Raw genomic sequence first — 20831 nt, 5'->3', positions numbered from 1 at the left:
CCCCTTTTCAGTTCCTAATTTAACAACCTTCAGTAGAACAATTTGCAAAAACAATAAAATAAAATAAGAGAAGACGAGTGAATTGTGCAAAATATGGAACCTTTAATCAAAAGACTTGCTTTAGTGTGATTGGATCGATTGCCGTGTCGGCAAGTAGGAACACAAGAATCAGTTTGTCACACTCGGTAGCAGCACTTGTGAAGGCACGGCTCCACATGCACGGTTGCCCTTTGCGCTGTTTCTGATTTGCGTTTCATAACTGACAGTCACATACTTTTCGAAAATGTAAAATGCTGCAATTTCCTCTACCGCAATAGAAAAATGTGAAGGGACAGGCTGGCGTCGGAGGTTTTGATGAGGTTTGCAGAGACATGCCTTTAAAAGATAACTTAAAATGCAGTCTGCTTTCTGGAGGCTGCCCAGGCTACAGCAGAGATCAACAACAATCTCTCTCTCAGCCTGGGAGATTTGAGCCTCCAGTGCTGTTCTCTCTGTCTCTCTCTCTCTCTCTGTCTCTCTCTCTCTCTCTCTCTCACTCTGTCTCTCTCCAGTCCTTAGTCTTTGCAACTTTGGTAAACTGCAGATTTACGGTACAGGCACAGGAAAGAAGATGTCACGTCATAGTGAAAAACCACTAGCCAAACAACCAAAAAAGACGTCTGCTAGTAAAATAATTAATAAACGGCAACAAAAACTCCATATTTAGTATTTTTCATGGGCCTCTGGTCACACTGTTGTTAGTCTGCACAGCAGCAGGTCTCTGGAGACGCTTGTGCCTGTGCAAAGTTCAACTTAAAGATGAGTTGAGCTACGTGTGAAGTGAAACTTTTAACGCATAGCTTTGCAAACGGCGTCTTCTTGCTCTTGCATCCGGTTATTGCTCCTTGAATAATGCTGCCTGCTTTCAGTAGATGCTGCATGTTCAGAGACACCGCCGAGGCTACATAACGCTGATAGATAAATGACTCGTCTCTGCAAAATAACTTAAGAAAGAAAAAAAAAAAAAGTGTCCTGCTAACAACTTAGCCTGTCTGGACCGCTCGTTTGTGTTTGCTGTTGTGTCTGCATTAAGAAATAAAAAAGCAATTAAAGTAACCAACCAAAACCGAGTCAGAGTAATCCTGGTGCACACACCATCAGCAGAAAAAAAATAATGTGTTGTTGCCTGTATAGTTCAGTTTCCCCCCCCCCCTCTGGTGTCAAGTGGAGACAACTCACTGCTTCATCCCCCTGTGCTGCAAATACTTGCAAATCATTGAGGACAATTAGCTACAGGAGTGGGTCCAGCCACACTGCAAAAGGTACTTGCTACTTGGTGGTCAGGACTGCGATCTCAATCAGAGCGCAGTCAGGTCTTCCATGGAGCAGCTGCAGGTGCTGGAAGGAGGGGGAGGGGCCCTGTACAGCCAGTGAGTGTCTCACATTCCCAATTTTTTTTTGAATCCCTTCTTTCAGAAAAGTACTAAATATATATACGGTGCAGACGCAAGTGTTGAACTCGTCTGAAAGGCTCCTGCTTTCTTTTTTCACACTTCCCTCTTGTTCCTTTATGTCCATCTCGTCTTTTCCCAATGAGACTTGAGAGTTTTTTACGCCTCATTCTGGGCGTCGTGTCTCGCTTCCATTTCTAAACACACACACACATACATTCACGCTCACATACTAACAATTACGCCTGCATTTTGAAAGGGGCAGGGGGGGAATTGACACCCATATAAAACAGATTTTACCCAGAATCCATCTGTGACGGTTATTGCTCCCTGGAGTCGTGAGTCTAAAGAGTCTGGATCCTGACCGACAATTCACTGGGCGGATTTTAGTTGGAAGTTATCAAAAAATATTTTAGGATCTTCAGAATTCCATGTATAAGAAGAGAAGTCAGTATAACATATTGTAATTTTCATGCGTTTCCTGTTCATTTCTTAGCTCCATGTAAGTTTCTCAGGACCTAACGGTTCCATCCAGATTTTACACAATGGTACAAAAGAGAAAAGCACACACTGGATAAATACATGTCAATCCAGAAACACATGAAATGCTCTTTAAGCTCCAGTATTTATTCTTTTCCATGTTTTGGAGTTATTTCTAGCAATCACAACACACCTCCTGTCAAAGAACACACGTACAAGTTTTTTATTCTTTGTGCAAATACAGCGTCGGTCAGGCTCGCAGTCACTTCTGCCAACTCTTCAAGTAAAAAACCAGATGCTCTGCAATGTGAAGGTGTGCTTGTGTGTTATTTGGCATTTAGTGGCGGTGTGATGACATCTCTGGGATTTGTTTTTGCACGACCGTACGTTTGAAGAGGTTTCTCACACTGATTGGCTGCTGGTGGAGTGATGGCGTGCAGTCAGACTAACATGGATTTTCTGCATAAAAACACTTGCCTTTTTTTTTTTTGTCCCCCTCCCATCCACATTTCCATAAATGCTTCTGACCTCTATTTGAAAACGCAGCGCTAAAAAAAGGTATAATTTAATCTTCGATAACAAAATAACCCTTTAGTTCTGTTAAAATATCCATGAAAAAGCTGTTGATATATATTAGGAAACAAACTAAACTGTACAAAAAGTACATCATTATTCTTCGTCTAATAATGATAGTATAGCATGATAAATAAACCTAAGAGCGAGGTTGACCGCCAAAATAAAATAAATCATAAACTCTTCGTACAAAGAAATGAAAAGCATCAAGTTTGAACTTGATGAGAGAAAAGCAAAATGCAGAGATCGGCTGAACAAATGAGGACATTCAGAAGTACCTTAATATTTAAACCATTGCACATCTACCTAGACTATCATCTACTGATGCCAGTTCATCTTTTACCCTTCATGAACACCAGACCCTCATCTGATACCAGTGGGTCGTGTAACGTGGTACCCATGGGTACTAGTTCATTTTGCTGTATTTGGAGAAATGAAGCAAAACAAAACTTTGACTTTCACCAGTTCACTTGTACACCAGCCTAGACTAAAGCATAACGGTGACTTAAAGGCCCAGCGTGTAAGATTTAGTAGCACCTAGCAGTAAGAACACACTTCAAGCAGCGCAAATCCCTCTTTCCCACTTTAATGTCACATCTTTCTTCCACCAGCCGTGCTGTCATGGCTGAAAATGAAAACCTCGCAGAGTCTCATGCTGGACTGCCGTAGGTACAGTATGTGTCAGTGGAATATGGCCAACTCTACTAGCTACTACTACTAGCAGAAGCACTCTTTATGTAAGTATCAACACTCAGAATTTGCACATAATAGTTGTTCACTATTGGTGAATGTATCTAACTAAGACACACAAGTGTATTTCTTGTCCCATTTCCTGCCCTTTAAATGTTACACTACTGGGCCTTTGAAGCCGGCATCAGTTCAAAAGGAAAAAGAAAAAAATCACCCTGTCTATTGTCTGCTCTCTTCATTTCTTTTCTCTCACTGTCTTCACATTGTTCAGTTTATTTCTGATGAGACGGATTTAATATTACTTTCAATGATTGCTATGATTCCACAATAATAATACTAATAGTCAAAGTAATTAAATACCACAGTGCACCCCTTCTTGACTCGCTTCAGGCTCAACAGGTCCACTTCCTCGGCACCATTCCATCATTTCCTCTCCTCTACCGCTCCTTCTTCTATGCAAAATACACCTTCCAAAAATCAATAAATAATAAATGAGGGCAACGTGCACATGTTGCAGCACAATTTCCAGTCTTGTAAAAATAACTGCTCGAAAAAATTCCTCTTTGATTTCAGTTTTGATTTTTTTTTTTTTTCCTTTGTGTTATTTGAAAAAATAAAATACCTGAAATGGTTTGAGATTTAAAAAAGGGGGGTGGGGGAGGGAGGAGGGGAGATGAGAACAAAAAAAGTCCTTAAATCTTGGCGAGAAAAAGAAACAGAAAATGGATGGGAGGGGATAAAAGGGGGTGTGGGGGGGGGGGGGGGGTCAACTGAAAGTGGAGGAGAGATCTTGGCCCGCAGTCAGTCAGCGAGAGTGGTCCGAGCAGTGAGTCTGCAGGAGGAGGAGGAGGAGGAGGAGACGCAGGGGCTGCCCGTCCGTCCGTCCGTCACTCCCAGACCCCCGAGCGAGCGAGCGAGCGAGCGGCCTTACGAACTCTACCGCCTCGCTTGTCACTTGTTAATGAGCAACCCGCCCACCCAGCGGAGCTTGCAGGCAAACCACCGCCTGAGGGGACAAAAGTATTCGGAATGGAACTGCTCAAACTCGGGGGTCTGGCGGATGTCACGTAAGAATGCAACGTCAAGGTCGGACTCGGTGAGGATGATGAGGAGGAGGAGCAGGACAAAGAGGAGTCCGATGGTGACGAGGAGCAGACGGAGGACACTTAAGACAAATTTATTCACCTGTTCCACCTCGCTGAGGGCCGAGTCGCCCTCCCCCGCGTGCTGCTGCTGCTGGCCGACTCGCGAGTCCGCCGCGAAATCGCCCCCTTCCCCGCGCATGGGGGTGCCGGCCTCCGACTCCTTCTCCTCCTCGATGCTGCAGGGAGCCCCGTTGATCTGCCGCGAGCCGGACAGCTCGGCGCCGTGCTCGGCCACCGGCGTGGGCAGCACGCTGTCCGAGGGGCTGTAGGCCTCGTCCGAGATGACGGCCGTCCTGTCGCCGCTGTGGTCGGCGGCGTGGCTCCGGGAGCGCGGGAGGAACTCCCCGTGGGACACGGAACGCACCGGCGTGGAGTGGGCGCTGTCGCGAAGGGACTCCAGACCTTGTTGACGGGGGCGGGGAGTGGGGGGGGGCGGGGTTCATCGTATACAGAGGAAAAGACACAGAAGAAACCACATGAGACGATGCCGTTGGCTTTGAGTTTTCTAAGGCAACATGAACAGAAGTGCCTGACAAGAAAAGAACACCAAGACATCAAGATGAATCTGTCTCATGAAGCCTCTCCTCCCAGTCGCTCATCTAGCTGGAGATAATGGTTAAAGAGGTGGCGCGACAGCTATTTACAATTCCAATAAGCTAATTAATATTAAGGCCAAGTATGACTATGGTTATTTTCAGAGGTTTCTCTCTCTCTCTCTCTCTCTCTCTCTCTCTCTCTCTCTCTCTCTCTCTCTCTCTCTCTCTCTCTCTCTCCCTCTCGAACAAGAAACAGTCCCTGCTTTCAACAAAACACTGGTTCACAGCCAACAAAATGCAGACGTTCTGCAAATAGAAATGTTTAGGGTTTCTTCTGCCTTCTGTCCAGCAGAGGCCGGTCAGCCACGGGAACACACCCTCAGTAATCTGATCAGCGGTCCCAGTGCGGTGGAGACAGGCAGCACTGGCTGTCACTGAGCTCTGGCTCATGGGCTGAAATTAGTTTCACACCACATTTAATCAGCAGCATGATAGCAGATTGTTAATGTTGCATTGCTGATTCCTTGCGATTGTAAATAACAATTTAGGTTGAAAAAAAGAAAGGAGGGGAGGGGGGGTTAAAATTTTAACTCTATTTAATTGGCGAAATATTACTCTATTAGGCTTCAATTTATTCAGTTGTGGCAAGTTGAGATGTTGTTTATACATTTCTTTTCTTTTTTAATACTTTGTTTTGTATGAAAGCTCAAAATCCAAATCGCACAAACTCCACAAGTTGTAATCAGTTGAAATCACACTGAAGTGACAAAGAGTCTCCGATCAAAACTGCCCGGAAAGTAACAAACTGCCAGATTCTGTGATAACTCACTGCAAAATTCAAAACCCAAGACTGCCACTGCCGTCCCATCGACACTTGAGGATTGTGCCGTGGCTACAGTGCAAAAGTGGACAAACTATTCAACACAAAACTATTCAAACGCCTCGGGACTCATAAATAAGCCTTTCAGTACAGTAAGAGTTATAGTACAGTAACTGAGAGGCTCGGCGGTCTGCAGAGGTGAGTTGAGTTCCAGCCTTTTGCTGACCAAATCACATTCTTCACAGTGTTGAGGCAGCAGTGCAACATCTTGACAGTAAACAGACTGAAGCACCAGAGAAAAACCCCAGAAATGGGGGAAAGGACAGACAATATCCAACTGTTGAACTCTTTTCTGCTATATGTGAATGAATGGTGGATTTGGTCCGTGTGGCCCTCAGTGTTGACTCAGCGTTGCTTGATCCTAAATATAACACACAGTGGCCTGAAATACGGAAGCAAGCGGAAAAGCAGAAGTTATAAATGCTGTGACGCAAAGGACTCAAAGGAAATACAAGAAGTTAAGGCGAAAACAGCCACGTGACCAGTCAAAAATAAAGTTTTCACTCCGGTTCCTGTGAGCCTTCGCTCCATCATCATCATCATCATCATCATCATCATCATCATCACACATCCGCAAACACGCTTCCTCTCCCTTCACCGCCGACGCTGACGCAGCAGAGCTTTGGCCTCGTGTGTTTACCTGGAGGGCTGCTGGGCTGAGCGTAAGGCAGCGGAGTGCCTGCGAGCGGGGTGGCGCTGGCCGACTCCTGCTGCCCGGTCAGGGCCGGGTACAGGGGCAGGACGCCCAGGGCCTTGCCCAGCATGCGGGGGCCCAGGCTCAGCACGCGAACCTTCACATCCCGGTAGCAGTGGTTGATCATCCGCAGGTGGACGTTCACCCGGGTGGTGATACGGATCAGACACTTCACCATGGCTGCAGCGTGCAGGTGTTAATCCCGTCCTGATGGGCCCCCTGTCCCAGAGTCCAGAGCTGCTAGTCCCCTGGCTCGGTGTGCGTGTGTGTGTGTGTTTGTGTGTGTGTGTGTGTGTGTGTGTGTGTGTGTGTGTGTGTGTGTGAGTGTGTGTATTCCTCCTGCCTCAGTGCGAGACGCGTGTGAGGTAAACTGCTGTGTGTTTCTGCAGCACCGCCACCACCGCCGCCATTGGTCTGACCTGGTTTGGCCCCACCCAGGCCAGTGACATACATGGAGCAGAAGAGCCAGGCTATTTTCAGCCGGCGGGGTATTAATACCGCCTCAAGACACCCAGTCAGCACCGGTGGCTTCCTTGAACCCGCCAAAAGGACGCTCGGCGCGCACAGCGGAGCACCTGCTCCCGACCTCCGCCGTTTATTTGAGTGTGATTCCTCAAAGGCAGAGCCGACGAGGCGTCTGGCTGCCAGCAACCTGCCGCCGCCCTGCCTTGGGTCAGCAACACACAGGAACACACAGGAAGCGAGGCCACCTATTCTGGGTCAACAGTCCGCAGGTGGACTGCAGAGACGGCTCGGTGTCACAGTTTGAGAGCGCAACGGAGAGAGAACACACACACACACACACACACACACACACACACACCAGGCTGAAGCAGGCTGACTGACGCACACATCTGCAGAGTCTCACCAGGTCTCATGGCTCCAGTTACACTGGCATGTGTGTGTGCGTGTGTGTGTGTGTGTGTGTGTGTGTGTGTGTGTGTGTGCGTTTCGCATGCAACATCCTAGAAATATTTATTATTGTTAATCACCGTACCTAAATGGCTGGTAGTAGTATTTACTTCTATTACTTCTTGTTGGTTCTTCTATCTCAGGCATAGATTTTGTTCACATCAGGAAAATAAAAAACCTTCAAAATCTGTGTCTGAGATAAAAGAACCAACGAGAAGCAACTGCAAGAACAGCGAGTGCTCACCCTCCATGATGGATATGTGCACGGCCCTCCGGCGTGTCCGCGGCACACTGCTGAGGCGAGGCCCGTGGGTGATGGACGGGCAGCTTCTGCTGGGCACCAGACCGGCCCTGCAAGGACAAACACAGGGCGCATGAGACAAACACACCTCACGGCACTGAGGCACAGCGACCAGCAGAGAGGACTCGCTACGCAGAGGTCTGGGGGGGAAAGAATTCAAACCCTCTGCTTCTAACAACCTCACCTGTGTATTTCTGGAGGTTCTCGTTTGATTTTGGCACTCTGCTCCATCACCTCTTTCGCCACACGTCCGCTGTCGTGAAGAAGAGAGACGATCAAAAACACTGGCATGACGACTTCGATGCTAAAACATAAAGTTGCAGATGAAAAAGTACGGGCATTTTCTTTTCAAAATATATATATAAAAAAAAAAAAAAAACGTAATTTCAAGATTCCTTTAATTTCTGTTTTTCAAGGCGCAAGTTTTTTTTGTCCAAAACGTAAAAAGACACAATGTCTTCATATGGGTTGATGTGCTGCACCAGTGCTTCTAGAGGGAAAAAATTCATAGCTTAAACAATTGCATAATAACTTCAAGTTCCTTAATGGTTGTACATATTTCAAACAAACCGTCACCTTTGACTCATTTTCAGAAAATGAAAATCTGAAATCTGATCAACAGACCACTAACATTTCCTTCATCTATGTGAGATAGACTGATGGTGTGTTTTATAATTATATTACAGGTCCATGAGGAGGTCCACGCTGGCCGAGCTGGCCAAGACGAGGACCTCCTGGGAGGAGGCGAAAGCCACCGCCCAGAAGAGAGTGAGGTGGAGGTCCATGGTTGCCGCCCTATGTTCCCAAGGGGGCGAAGAGGAATAAGAAGAAGAAGAAGGAGACAGGTTCACGCCGATAATAAAGCTCCGTGTTCTGTGTCAGCCTCCCGCTGGAGAGCAGCAGAATGATGTTACACAACAAAAGTCAGAGCGGCGTGGCCTCGACTTGTGGGAACGCCTCTCCTCCAATTCATCAGTCATACTTGTCGCATACGCTACCTGTAACGGAAGCGGCTGCCCTTGAAGAACAAATTGCTGCTGGACACCGTGCGAACCTGGCTGGACTTCTCCAGCCTGATGGGAGAGTGAGGAAAAAAATACATTGACAAACAATGAATACAGCATCCGTTTTTCAAACTTTATTATTATTATTTGTTTTTTTAACTCAGACCTCTGCGACAGTCTGCAGACACGTATTATTATGGCTAATTAGCAACTTCAAACAATACAAACAAAATGTCTAATAAATGATGCTGCAGTGTGTGAGCTGATCCAAATCATTGCACAAATCGGGAACAAGGATCAAGTGGCCTGATAGTTAATAATGCATATCGAGCCGTGTGCTATAGGGTTTGTTCCCTCGGCGCGGCTCCATACACTATTCAAAATGTTGATATTGTCAAAGCAAGTGAGACATCAATGTTTAATGTCGCGTTTCCGCTTTCAAGGGACGCAAGTGTTTCCCTGAAAGAAGACGCGTCGTCTCCTTGTCTGCCGCACCGGCTGGGGTGCCCATCACGACGCAATTTTCATTTTCTCTTTCAATTCAATGAAACGCCGTCGCTGCGGAAGGTTGTGAAAAGGTCGCACGATATTAGCAGCATCAATAATTCTGCCCTTCGCACCCGCCCTCAACCCTCCTCCTGCCTCCATCTGCTCGGACGACAAATGTGCCCTTCATCATCCGAGCCTTCACCCCGACATCTCCGCGCACCTCCGCACTCCAGCAGCCTGGTTGCCTTTTTTTTTTTTTTTTTTCATTTTAATCACCTTTTTCTCCACGGAAGGAGACAGAGGGGGCCGGCGCCCTTATTCATGGCCGTGACAGGGGAGTCGTATCTCAGCGAGACAGAGAGAGAGAGAGAGAGAGAGAGGGAGAGCACAGGCAGCCGCGTGCCAGCGCTCCCCTAATTCACTGGAGGTCATGAGCGGCTCGCGCCTCATCTTCTCGCAGACAAACAGCCCAGAGGAAAATGACTTTTAAGGACACCAGGGGAACCCTGCGGCGGCAGCGACCTTCCCCTGAGCACTCGGGGAGATGCAAAGCGAGTCTCTAAATCGTGACCGAGGAGGAGCGCTAAAAGCAATCGATGGAAAACTCACTTGTAGAAAGCCTGGTTCTCCACGCCGCACTTCCAAAGGTGCTTGCAGGCCTCCGGTGTGGGCGCAAAGTACGTCAGGATGATCTTTTCGTCCTGCACGTTGAAGATGAGAGAACGTGCAGGACAATATAACAAACCGACAACACACAAAAATGCTTTTGTTTCTTTCCTATTAAGACGTCCAACAGCTCAGGCTCTCACCTCCCTCTGGTTTGCATAAATGTGAAACGTCCGGCCTTCGAACTTGAGTTTAGTCACTTCGTTCCTGCCCAGGAGAGAGAGTGCAGAAGCAACACATGGAAGCAAAGAGCCACAACGTCTTGAAATATTAATGAGCAAAACAATCTCAAATCACATAAACAGTCACAGAGGCCTGCGGGGGCCTGACAAAACAAAAAGATTGCATTACCAGTAGAAAGTAGTCGGGGAGTGAAAGGGAAACATGAGCGAAGCGAGGCTAAACACTCGCAGTCTGTGTTAGTCATTTGAACCGCAGATAAAAATGAAAGTTATAAAAAAATAAAATGAAAATGAATAAAAATGAGGCCAAATAGAGATGCTAAAAAAAAAAAAAAAAAAAACTCAAGGCTTGTGAGTAAAATGTTGGTGTGCTTTGTTTGGCTCACATTTCACATTTGGCTCACCATTTGAGAAAATGAACTCTTTTGTTTCCCTGAAGCACCACAAAACCAAAGGGTGTGAAGGCGAGGAAGGCTGGGTTCCCAGACACATCCTGGAAGTCAGAACAAACACAAGATGCATCACTCACTGCACAGAATGCACACTCTGAAAGTCTCATATTATGCACAAGTCACAGCATCAGTGTTTTCTACCAGTGACAATAATCTCTCCAGCCTGTCTGTTGTTACTCCAGATATGCAATTTGAAGATAATTTGTGCAAGACTGACAAACACAGTGGGTACAATATGTGACATTTGGTGTCCATCTATCCATTTTTCTGCCTTTCTGTTTCCTGATTGCCTCATATTTCGATGGCTACTTATCCTGGCAGGGACCTAAAACATGTAACAAAGATACAATGCCTTTATTAAGTATTTATTGCAAATGAATAGTTAATAGTACTAAGAAGGAGACCTTGCATGGATGGGGATCAACACCATATGTCTCCAGCATCTGGGCTTTTTGCAGGAAGTTTCGTTCCGATGTCTCAGGTGTCTGCCCACTGTGGGAGAGAGGAGGAGAGCAGCAGCACACCAAACATCTGTCAGTCCACCGTGAGCATAAAAAATGCAACGCACGCGTCAGACCCTTGAGAGAGGGTCAGAGACGAGCTGCGTTTCACTCGTGACACCACAGTGAGGTGTTGCCATGCAGAAACACAAAGCTCTTCAGAAAATAAGAGCCGGCTTTAAATCACACCTTCAACATGCAGCACATGGTGTAGCACTGTGGTGAAGTATGAAGCCACTAGTGGGCAGCAGAGTCTCACGCTGCTCTTCCCTCTGAGGCGGCGCGCATGGGAAGCTGAATTTATTGATGCTGCTCCGCACAGTGCAGGATGTAGGGGGCGTCTTTGTTTGGTTGTGTTTTAAACAAATCAATTTTTTTTTTTCTACAACTCGGCCTCAGATTGCAGCCTCTCATTGACCGCAAAAATAATAGCTTAGTTATTTTAGCTTTAAAGAAGAAATGAGCCGTGGGATCAGACTCAGAGTGTCAATGAAACTCTTGATCGGCTCTGAGTGCGCGTGAGATTTTATTGTGCTCGCTGCTCTGGAGGATCACGGTCTGCGTCGTGCTCTGCTGCTTGTCCAACTTGGGCCATCACTAATGTGATGAGCGCAGTGAAGGGAGGGGAGGAGTGAACTAAAGACATGCTGACCTGAGTTGTTTGAGCAGATAACAGCAGAGAGAGAGAGTGATTTTCTCTCACTCTCGGACTCCCTCTCCTGCTATCTGCTGAAACGGGCGACTGTAATGGGTTTTGCCAAGCAGTGAAGACAAATGGCGCCTCATTACTGCAGTCAATTGCACCAGCGTCAGCAGAGGCCCGCTGTTTGTTTAGGGTGTATGATCGCTGGGTGTGCAGGAAGAGCAAGAGGGAGCCGAGCTGCTGCTGCTGCTGCTGCTCTGCTGCTGCTGCTGCTGCTGCTGCTGCGTGCGTGCATGCGTGTGTGCGGCCTCTCCTTACATCAGCTCCGTCTTGTGCAGGTCTGCGATCCGGCGCTCCAGCTTCTCCGAGTGTTTGGGGAAAAACTGGAACTTGGAGCTGTAACCTTCCGGATGCTTGCCGGGGTCGTAGTCTCCGATCTCAGCTGCAGGAAGTCAGAAATGGAAAATTAGGGCGCTTCGACGTCAAAGTTAAAGCGTCCCAGGATGCTTCAGGCTTCATCCCTCGCGCCGCGCTGCACTCCCTCGGATGACCCTGATGCTGGTTCTCCTCTGCAAGGAGGAGCTGACCAGGCAGCCCATCTTTAATTCATCAGAGCCTCCTCTGGAAGACATGCCTCTCCTCTAGCAGCGGCTTCTCTTTCTCTCTGATGTTAGCCGCAGCGCCGTAGCTCACGTGTGTCTGTTTACACCACTGTTCACGTGCGCTTGTGTGACGATATTGTTATTGATTGTTTCTCTGTAGGTGGCAGAGAAAAATGACCACATAACCCGTTATTACCATTGGAGATTCAGAGCCAGTTACTACAGACGATCATGAGCGATGGATTGATATTGCATACTGCAAGTCCTCGACCCGACGAATAGATCCCTATTTTTTCTCAGCTATAAAAACCTGCGTTCTTGACTGACAGCGTCCATAGGACTGGCGAAACAGTCGGAAGGGCAAAGCGGTGCCCAACAGAGAGTCGTTTCCGTCTGTCAGCTCGCATTACCTTGGAGGATGTGGGCCGCCAGCATGGCCGCATCCGAGGTTTTGCAGAGGAGCCGGCCGTGGTACAGGTCCCTCTTGATTTGCAGGAAGACGAGGTACCTGCGAAGAGAAGAGTGGCGGAATCAGGCGTCTGAAGGCAGTGAAGGCAGAAGCCGATGGCGCGGCTGCGTGTGGGAGAGAAACGCAGAGGGATTGAGGTAAGGGAAGAGTTGGAGCGGCATTGCATTAAACCTGGTGGCTGCACGTTCCCAGTAGCTGCTTTGAATATTTCTTTTTGATTGAGATGAAATTGAAATGAGGGTTTTGTTTTGTTTTGTTTTTTGGTGGGGGTGGGGGTGTGGGGGGGGCGAAGGGAGGATAGGAAGGCTCTGGGGGGCGACGCCGCTACCGAGTCTGTGCTTCCCTTAAAGCTCTCGGCCTAGTTTCACACAGCCAATAATGCAACTGGGGCTACGCATTTATCAACAAATTATTGGGGATTATTAGAGTTGTGATGACGGTTACTTTGGCATCGCAGGAGGGAACTGCGCGTGACCAATATTTAACCCGCAGAATTACATTTTCCCCACTGTGTTTCCACTGTAATTGAGGCGCACCTGCCTTTCTCTCCATCTAGGCCACATTTCCTCAAAGGCTAATGATGCTTCCTGCCTGGAACAGCACATTAAAAAGATTGCCCCTCCCCAGCCCCATGTTGTTCAATATGTAGCACACCATCTCACTGCGTGACAAGCTGGATATTAATGTCAATATCTTGCGGGGTGTAATGATATCATTGCCATATTGGAGCAGGTGGCTTTTTATGTTTTTCTGCTTTTGTTACAATGCAACACTTTCCAATAGCAGAGAAGTAAACACTCACATTGACTTTCTGTTCGTTCTGTGTTCTTGGATGGGTTTTTCTCATGAAGATCTTTTGATTTTTCAAATTTAAAATTTTCTGACTAATTTCGATGACAAATTATTAATCGTTCTGAGGAGTCCAGCAATAAATTCAATTCTCTTTACGTTTGTTTTTGCTTTCTAGCTTGGCAGTGAACTCAGAAATGAGAAAAGTCCATGCTTTAATATTTCATTTCTGAAGTCACAAAGGGCACTAATGCCACACAGATACCCGCTCTAAGTTTTGGACCACACCACCAACCTGGTGTTGGTTCTGCAAGCTGAGAGCGCCTGGTGACTGAGACAGAAACCAAACATTTTGGCAGGAAAGTGTAAAAATTATGCTGTTTTTTTGGAGATCGATAGAGAATTATTAATAATTGATCACGTGAGGCTGCGCCCGTGAAGTAAAGGGTGAAAAATAAAGATCTAGAAATGTGCTGGACTGTATCTGTCCTCAGGTAGAACTGAAGTCCCACTCTGGACAAGTTGCCAGGCCACATAGAAAACAAAATTATTCACACTTGATTCTATGGCTACTTGTGAGTCCCCAATTGGGAGAACATGCAAACAGAAAGGGCTCAGGTGGGGGCATCGATCTCACAACCTTCTGACTGTGAGGCAACGGCGCAAACCACTGCAACGCCGTGTTCACAGGTTTGGTTTTTTGTTTGTTTTTCCTTTTTGTTTTTCCAGCAGAGGCAGCACTCAGTAAATGATGGCGGTAGCTGCGTGATTGATTGTCTCCCCCCGGCCTCCCTCTCTGCTCTGCCCTCTCCACTCTCATCATTCAGGCTCTCAGCACTTCCCCACCCCCACCTTCCTTTGCCTTCACGCTCTCCATCAGCACCATTTGCATAAGCCCACCCCTCCCCCTCCCCCTCCCCCTCCATCTGACCTGGCCGCTCTGGACACTCCACATGTGGCGCATATTTCATGTTATTGCACCTCAAAGAGAGCAAGTGGCCTCCTCTCCTCTCTTTTCCTCTCATCCTCCCCTCCCCCCTCCTCTGCCCTCCACTTGTCAGTGATGAATGTGTCAGTAAACTGTACGTGCACACATAAACCATCTGGCTCCTCTCTGCATCGTTCAAACACCTTCATTAGTCTTTGCTTTAAATTGTCACTTTCACCTTGTGGCAAATTAAATGTGGAACAAAATGTCATTCCTTTAAAAAAGAAAATATGCACAACACATAACAATTAAAATAATAACCAACATGTCATGGCACAGTTTTTAATGTTGCACTCATTACCATTCTGGGACAACACTACTAGAAAAGGCTTTTACACCCCTCTCTGCCCTCTCAGCTGCAAACTGTGCTCTGTGTAATATTTATCATAATGTTTTAGACAGTGCTCAACCCTTTTAATTATGAATGCCCCATGAATAATGTTTTAGAGAGAGACACGGTTTCTCCGTGTAAAAGTTTTTAGAGCACAGTTTAGAAAAAACAACAACAAAAGGGCAGCAGCTGTTCTCTTTTTTACAGTTCAAGTGTAACAAAGTTTTGCCGTGGGTGCCGAACCCCTCATCGACCCGTCGGGAGGTCGTACCGGGTGATTTCCTCCTTCAGGGCGGCGGGTTCTGGGGGGTAGAACTTGACTCTCAGACACATGGTGAAGGGAGGCTGAGCTGCAGGAAACCAAAACAAGACATTCAGGAAATGAAGGGGAAACGTTTCATTATGGAGGATCAAACTGTGGCAGAGCTGTGTAATGCTGCAGCGTTGATTAGCACAATCTGGTTCAGCCTTTTGACTGTATTATTCTCTTATTTTGAATATCATATCATATTATGTTATATTACAGAAACGTAACTGGCAGAACCCATTTCCAAGCAAATTCACCTTCACAATTGTGCTGTCATAACTTTCTTTTGATTGTTTCAATCAATTTTTCAACCAATAATCAGCCTTTACACTGCTTTACGGATACAATGAATGCTGAGACATGTTGAGGATCAAAATGCAACTGATGGTCTCAAGTACTTACATTTCATCTGCTTGGCAATTGATTTGGTGAACTCCAGCCAGTGCTGCGGTAGAGAAACAGGGATAAACGTGAAGGATCAGATGCTTTTAAATTGTCCTCTGGTTAATTCAAGGCATCACATAGTTCAGCTGACGCCGTTTAGCTGTTACTACAGACAGCTTTCCATGTTTGTGTCACCTACGGTGCTAAAACACCCGCGAGCAAAGTCGGCGAAACGTACACCGATTTCCTGTAGTTTCTTTGTAAATACATTTTTCTCCTGTTAAAGTGTGCGCTTTTAATTTTAAATGTGACAATCCTCAACCGCTGAGCGCAAGCGCCGGCGCTGAGAACGGTGAGACGGTATCTGAATTCTTCATTCTCCCAGTTCCCTCTTCGTCGTTCTCGCCATCCACAGCAACAACCACGGAAATAGCCCTGAGTGACAGCGATGGAAATGCTGCATCAGCACGACCTGGCTGTTGTCAGCAGGAATACATCTGATCTGTGAACATGTGAATACTTCATGAATCAAGCAGTGCTCGCTACACGCCCCCAGAAGAGCCTGATGGAGGAGGCGTCAGCCTGAGCGGCGCCGTGAATAAAAGAAAAGTAAATAACACAACTTTTCACTCTAGACCACCGTCTTCTTCTCCTCCTCCTCCTCCTCCTCCTCCTCCTCCTTCTTCTTCTTCTTCTTCTTCTTCTTCTTCTTCTTCTTCTTCTTCTTCTTCTTCTTCTAGCCTTTGCAGGTCTGATCCATTTTTAAAGTATAGATACTGTCTGCGAGTGATTTTTTTTTTTTCTATATGGACCGAGATCAAATGGCCAGTTTTCCGACTGACTCTTGATGCAGAGAATTTTAAAAAGGGAATAACTCTCCGAAAGGAGGCACAAAAGGGAACCGTACTTTTCAGGCATTCACTCATCCTTCAATCCAGTGCACAACACAATCAAGCCAGATTGTCCTCCAGAGTCCTGGCCCCACCTCCACTGAGCAAACAAGGATATACTGTTTATAATGTAATCATCCATCTTTTGTGGATAATCATCAAACATGATTATCCAGGATCTTGTAGGATCTTGTAGGAGGATCTTGTAGATATTTCTTCTTGTTTAGTTTATCCTGTAAATTGCAATTTTGGCCCCCATTTCAGCAGGCTTTGTTATGGTCAGCATGGAGCGGCGTCAGGCTGCTGCTGTTTGTAGTTTATTGGCATGGTGCTGGGAGTGGGAGCTACAGAAGAGGAGATTCCCATCCATGGGTCCACGACTGGCACTAGCTGAGGGTGTGTGATGTCACTGTGATGTCACACAGAGGGCGTGCAAAATGGCTTCAGACATCTTGACATCACAATTGGTTTGTTTTTGTTGAAGTCTAGCAATATACTATCATACTGCACGTAGCTTCAATAATACCATAGGGTTAAACTACCACTACCACTAACACTACTTATTCCATTAGTAAGACTGGATTGTGGTATTTAGGTAGAGGACAGACACCAAATGCAACTGTGTTGCTACACATGTAGTTTACCACTACCAATGTGTGAATGAATAATGGTTCCAGTACCAAGAAAAGCACTGCACTACACTATATATATCAAATCAATAATACTACTACAACTACTACTACTACTACGACTAATAATAATAATAATAATGACTTACCCGCTGCTTATCTGGATCCACATATCTGATCCCAAAGTAGTCTTTCTCCAGCAAGTTGAGGTGGTGACAGATGAGGTCAAACAGATACTGTCCCTTTGCATCCCTCTGGAAAAGAGAGAGGAAGCAGAAAATCAGCCCGTTTATCTCACAATGTGAAATCAGTCATTTCAACGGGTTTGAACACTGAGCCGAGGAACAATCCCGCTTAAAAAAGAAGAAGAAGAAGAAGAAGAAGAAGAAGAAGAAGAAGAAGAAGAAGAAGATTTGATTTTGATTTTTGAAAAATAACATTTATTTGCCGCTCTCATTTCCATTCAATCAATCAAACTACATAAATAAATAAATACATAAATAAATAATTTTCTTGTTGTTTTTTTACGCAAGCAGAAGAAGAAGAAGAAGAAGAAGAAGAAGAAGAAGAAGAAGAAGAAGAAGAAGAAGAAGAAGAAGCTGCCCTGAGTTCAAATGTGAGAAATAATTCCTGCTGGCAGGGTGTGCATCACATTTTTTTTTTCTCTCTTTTTAAACCCTGCCAGAGATTTCTCAGATCCATACAATATTAATAATACACAGCCGGAGCCGTCTGAAGTGTCTGGAATAAATCCCCATCTTGTTTGAAAAGAGCAGCTCAAAAAGGGGACGGATTAAATATGCCGAGATCTCGCTGGGGTTTCGCTAATACACGGCAGCATCCTGAACGTCACAATGAAGATTGCCAGAGAGAAGCGGCTGTGCCGCAGCACTAAAGTCAGGCCTGGACGTCCTCAGCGTTTGTCTGACACCACCCTGTATTCAGAGAAACAAATCTCCACAACACTGCTCAGCACAGGCGACATCCACAGCAACATCCATCCAGTAGCAGATGAGGCGAAACTTTTACCTCCAAATTATTCTTCATGGAAAAACTCAGCAAAATTCAACCAAAGGCAACTCTTAGTTCACAACACACAGGCTGCTTGCACGTTCTAGATCCGACTCTCGGTTCTATTTTTAAGTCATGAAATATCTTGCACCATCCAACTTTATCACCTCTAGTCACACACATTCACTCCCTCTTCTAAAAAAGGCTCATCACTGGATCCCACAAGGGGTAAAAGATGAATAAATAAAACACAAAACCAAACAACATGCATAATGGATATTGTTTTATTCAACATTTTATCATTGTTTTTAAGCACTCCAAATTAGTCGCTTAACACATAATTACAACAAGAACCTAGGAATTCGGGACCAGCAACAAAGCAATGTCTTGCTATCGGTTCTCTAAGCAACAATGAGACTTGCAGAACGTAATTTGTCTGATGGCAGCGTAAGCTGTGATTACTAACCGCCGTCAGTCACCACATGCAGAAAAGCTGAACTTTGAAAATAGGAAACCATAAAAGCACACATAATAGCAAATAGCAAACATTTCATTCATTTAAATTAAAGTTTACATGACAGGTTATTTCAAAGCGTGTGCAATACTGTGTGTCTGCAGTTACAGTGATGAGATGATTAGCAGTAGCAAGAAAAAGGTCAACTCTAAACCTGCAGCCACATCAGCACTGATAGGGTTCAGGTGAGCTACCATCTGCTACCATTTCTTCATGATCACCTGCACCATCATCGGTTTTGATGAGTCAACCGGCACAAACACGGAGACCTCCTTTGAGGAGGTACTCAAGTTGCACCTTTGCACAGCTTGGACGATTGTTTGTGCAACTGTGCAAAATGAAATCATTGTTGATGGTTGTCAAATGATGGAAAAGTCAAAATTGAATAGTGACCACAATGAGGCAATTAGCAGTTTCTTCAGGGCCTTGTAGTGAACAACATGAAATGTCAATGTGGATTGCTTATCGTGTTTGACACGTCTGAAGATGTTAAAATACATGAAGTCATCCTCAGCTGTACAAGCAGAGGAAAACGGTGCTTCAGAAAGGCTGAATGTCATTAGAGGTTAAAAATAGTAATATCACAAATGAAGCCATTATCCCCCCTCGTGTTTAAATCTGCAGGCTGACGAAGAGGTCCCGACCCTCATCGAGGCTCATGACGAGGTCGGCTGAGGTCAAGGTTGGACAGCCCGATAGTGCAGGCGTGTTGATTTACCCTCTGGGAGCGCGGGGGAAGTGTCGGAGGCGGCACTCTGCCTGGCGCCGTCACTCAAGCTGCAGATAACGGGCACTTCGTTAGGACCGAGGCCTGTCGACGCCGCTCTCGTCCCCTCCGCGCTCTGACTCGCTGTGACCGAACACTGATCGGAGCTGTGCCGCCGGAGGTAAGTGACCTTTTCCAGCGAGACCGAGAGGCTCGGCGGGTGCTCCCCGCTGTCACTTCCAGATTACTCCCTCGCTGGAACGCGAGCGACCAACGAGACGTGCCTGCCGTCGTACAGGCTCTGAAGAGCCGACGATGCGTTGTTGCTTTTGCACTCAGTCAAAGAAACGTTTTTATCTCCCACAACTCTGTCGCTTCACTTGATGGATTTCTTTGCTTTTATTCAATTGCTTCACCCATCTATTTGATTTATATCATTGCTTTTATTAAAGCGTCGATATAACATTGTACCAAATGAGTTTCAGCTGGACACAAGAGTGCACCAACAGTTGCAGAATAATTCCAAGGCTCCGTGTTCAAATACCTCTGTTTGCAAAATTAAATTCAAATGTCCAGAAGACAGCAAAACCTAGTCCTTAGTTTATGGCCTTCTGCCAAAAATCTAGCGTAGTTTTTAACTTTGGCGTCATAAAGTACTGACTTCCAGAAATTGTAACATATTTTGAGAAGTATTTGCTTTTTTCATTTCTGGTTTGCTGAACAACAAACATAAACAGATTTCCGTCAGAAAACACTTTATTCTACACAACCCAGGACCTTTCAAATTGAGACATTCATCATAATGCAACAGCGGAACAACTTTGACCAAATTCAAAAAATGCAAAAAAAATTGAATACATCTGCCGGCTGTGCGGTGAGTTTAAGTAAATGGTGTGGCCACTGCTGCAGGAGCTACAGGGAACAACACAGCTGAAGAACGTGTGCTGTGTGCGAGGAGGACACAGTGCGTTAGAGAAGACATCTGTTCTTTTGTCCCCAGAGCAAATTTGTTAGTATTCAGCAGCACAGCCGCCAAGCAGCCCCCCTCTTTTTGCCCCTCAAGCCCTGGTGGCCCCTGTCTCCCCGTCCCGCACGCCTCTATTATTCTCCCGCAGCGCACGAGATTGCAGGGGACAAAGAAAGTCGTGAAATTTCCTATTGACTTCGCTCATGAATCGTATTGACTTTTCCACACCTGGATTGGCGCTTCATTGTATAAAAACATCCACGTTTTCATTGGATTTATAGATTTTTGGAAAAAGGGGGAGAAAAGGAACAGATTGGGTGCAATCTTATTTACCTCACCCATTATTTTCAGTGATTTTTTTTTCCCACACGCTCGCACACACAAAGTGTTTTTAAGCTCATCGTCTCACAGGACGCAGAGAGTTCAAAGAAATCTGCAGTTCTCTAGTGAGTAAAGGTACGACTGAAACCTCCAAATGAATCATTGAAAAGGTGTCCACGTCAGCACAGGACCACTGACCATTAATAAATGATAGTATCATTTAATAGTAGGAGGAGACTTAACATGATGCCATTGGCTGGGACAGGCAGTGCCAGAGTGATGTAAAGCGCAAGATAGCTCAATCCCAGAGGCAATGTCTTTGGTTTTATGAGTAGATTACTTTCTT

General features: G+C 45.9%; 1 protein-coding gene across 4 annotated transcripts in view; it reads right to left on the bottom strand.

The window, feature by feature from the left end:
• Positions 1-2118: 2118 nt before the first annotated feature.
• Positions 2119-20831, bottom strand: part of frmd5a (FERM domain containing 5a) — a 45950-nt gene continuing 27237 nt past the window's right edge. Inside the window, exons 2-16 of one of the 4 annotated variants that reach the window (XM_076037908.1) lie at positions 17116-17220; positions 15466-15508; positions 15028-15106; positions 12590-12687; positions 11896-12019; positions 10839-10926; positions 10387-10475; positions 9944-10007; positions 9744-9835; positions 8640-8714; positions 8326-8436; positions 7826-7894; positions 7585-7691; positions 4359-4720; positions 2119-4179 (exon numbers count right to left, since the gene is read on the bottom strand). In XM_076037908.1, the coding sequence (XP_075894023.1) occupies positions 4132-4179; positions 4359-4720; positions 7585-7691; positions 7826-7894; positions 8326-8436; positions 8640-8714; positions 9744-9835; positions 9944-10007; positions 10387-10475; positions 10839-10926; positions 11896-12019; positions 12590-12687; positions 15028-15106; positions 15466-15508; positions 17116-17220 (1554 nt within the window). In that variant the 3' untranslated portion in view covers positions 2119-4131. Of the gene's footprint in view, positions 4721-7584; positions 7692-7825; positions 7895-8325; positions 8437-8639; positions 8715-9743; positions 9836-9943; positions 10008-10386; positions 10476-10838; positions 10927-11895; positions 12020-12589; positions 12688-15027; positions 15107-15465; positions 15509-17115; positions 17221-20831 lie in introns of all 4 variants that reach the window. The other 3 variants (XM_076037905.1, XM_076037906.1, XM_076037907.1) reach the window with 3 other exon arrangements.

Source organism: Nelusetta ayraudi, unplaced genomic scaffold (assembly GCF_046127955.1).
Source record: "Nelusetta ayraudi isolate G7.1 ecotype Tasmania unplaced genomic scaffold, CSIRO-AGI_Nayr_v1 ptg000053l, whole genome shotgun sequence".
In the NCBI taxonomy this organism is placed as follows: domain Eukaryota; kingdom Metazoa; phylum Chordata; class Actinopteri; order Tetraodontiformes; family Monacanthidae; genus Nelusetta; species Nelusetta ayraudi.
The sequence above is the reverse complement of the archived record's forward strand: the minus strand, read 5'-3'. Positions and strand labels throughout refer to the sequence as shown.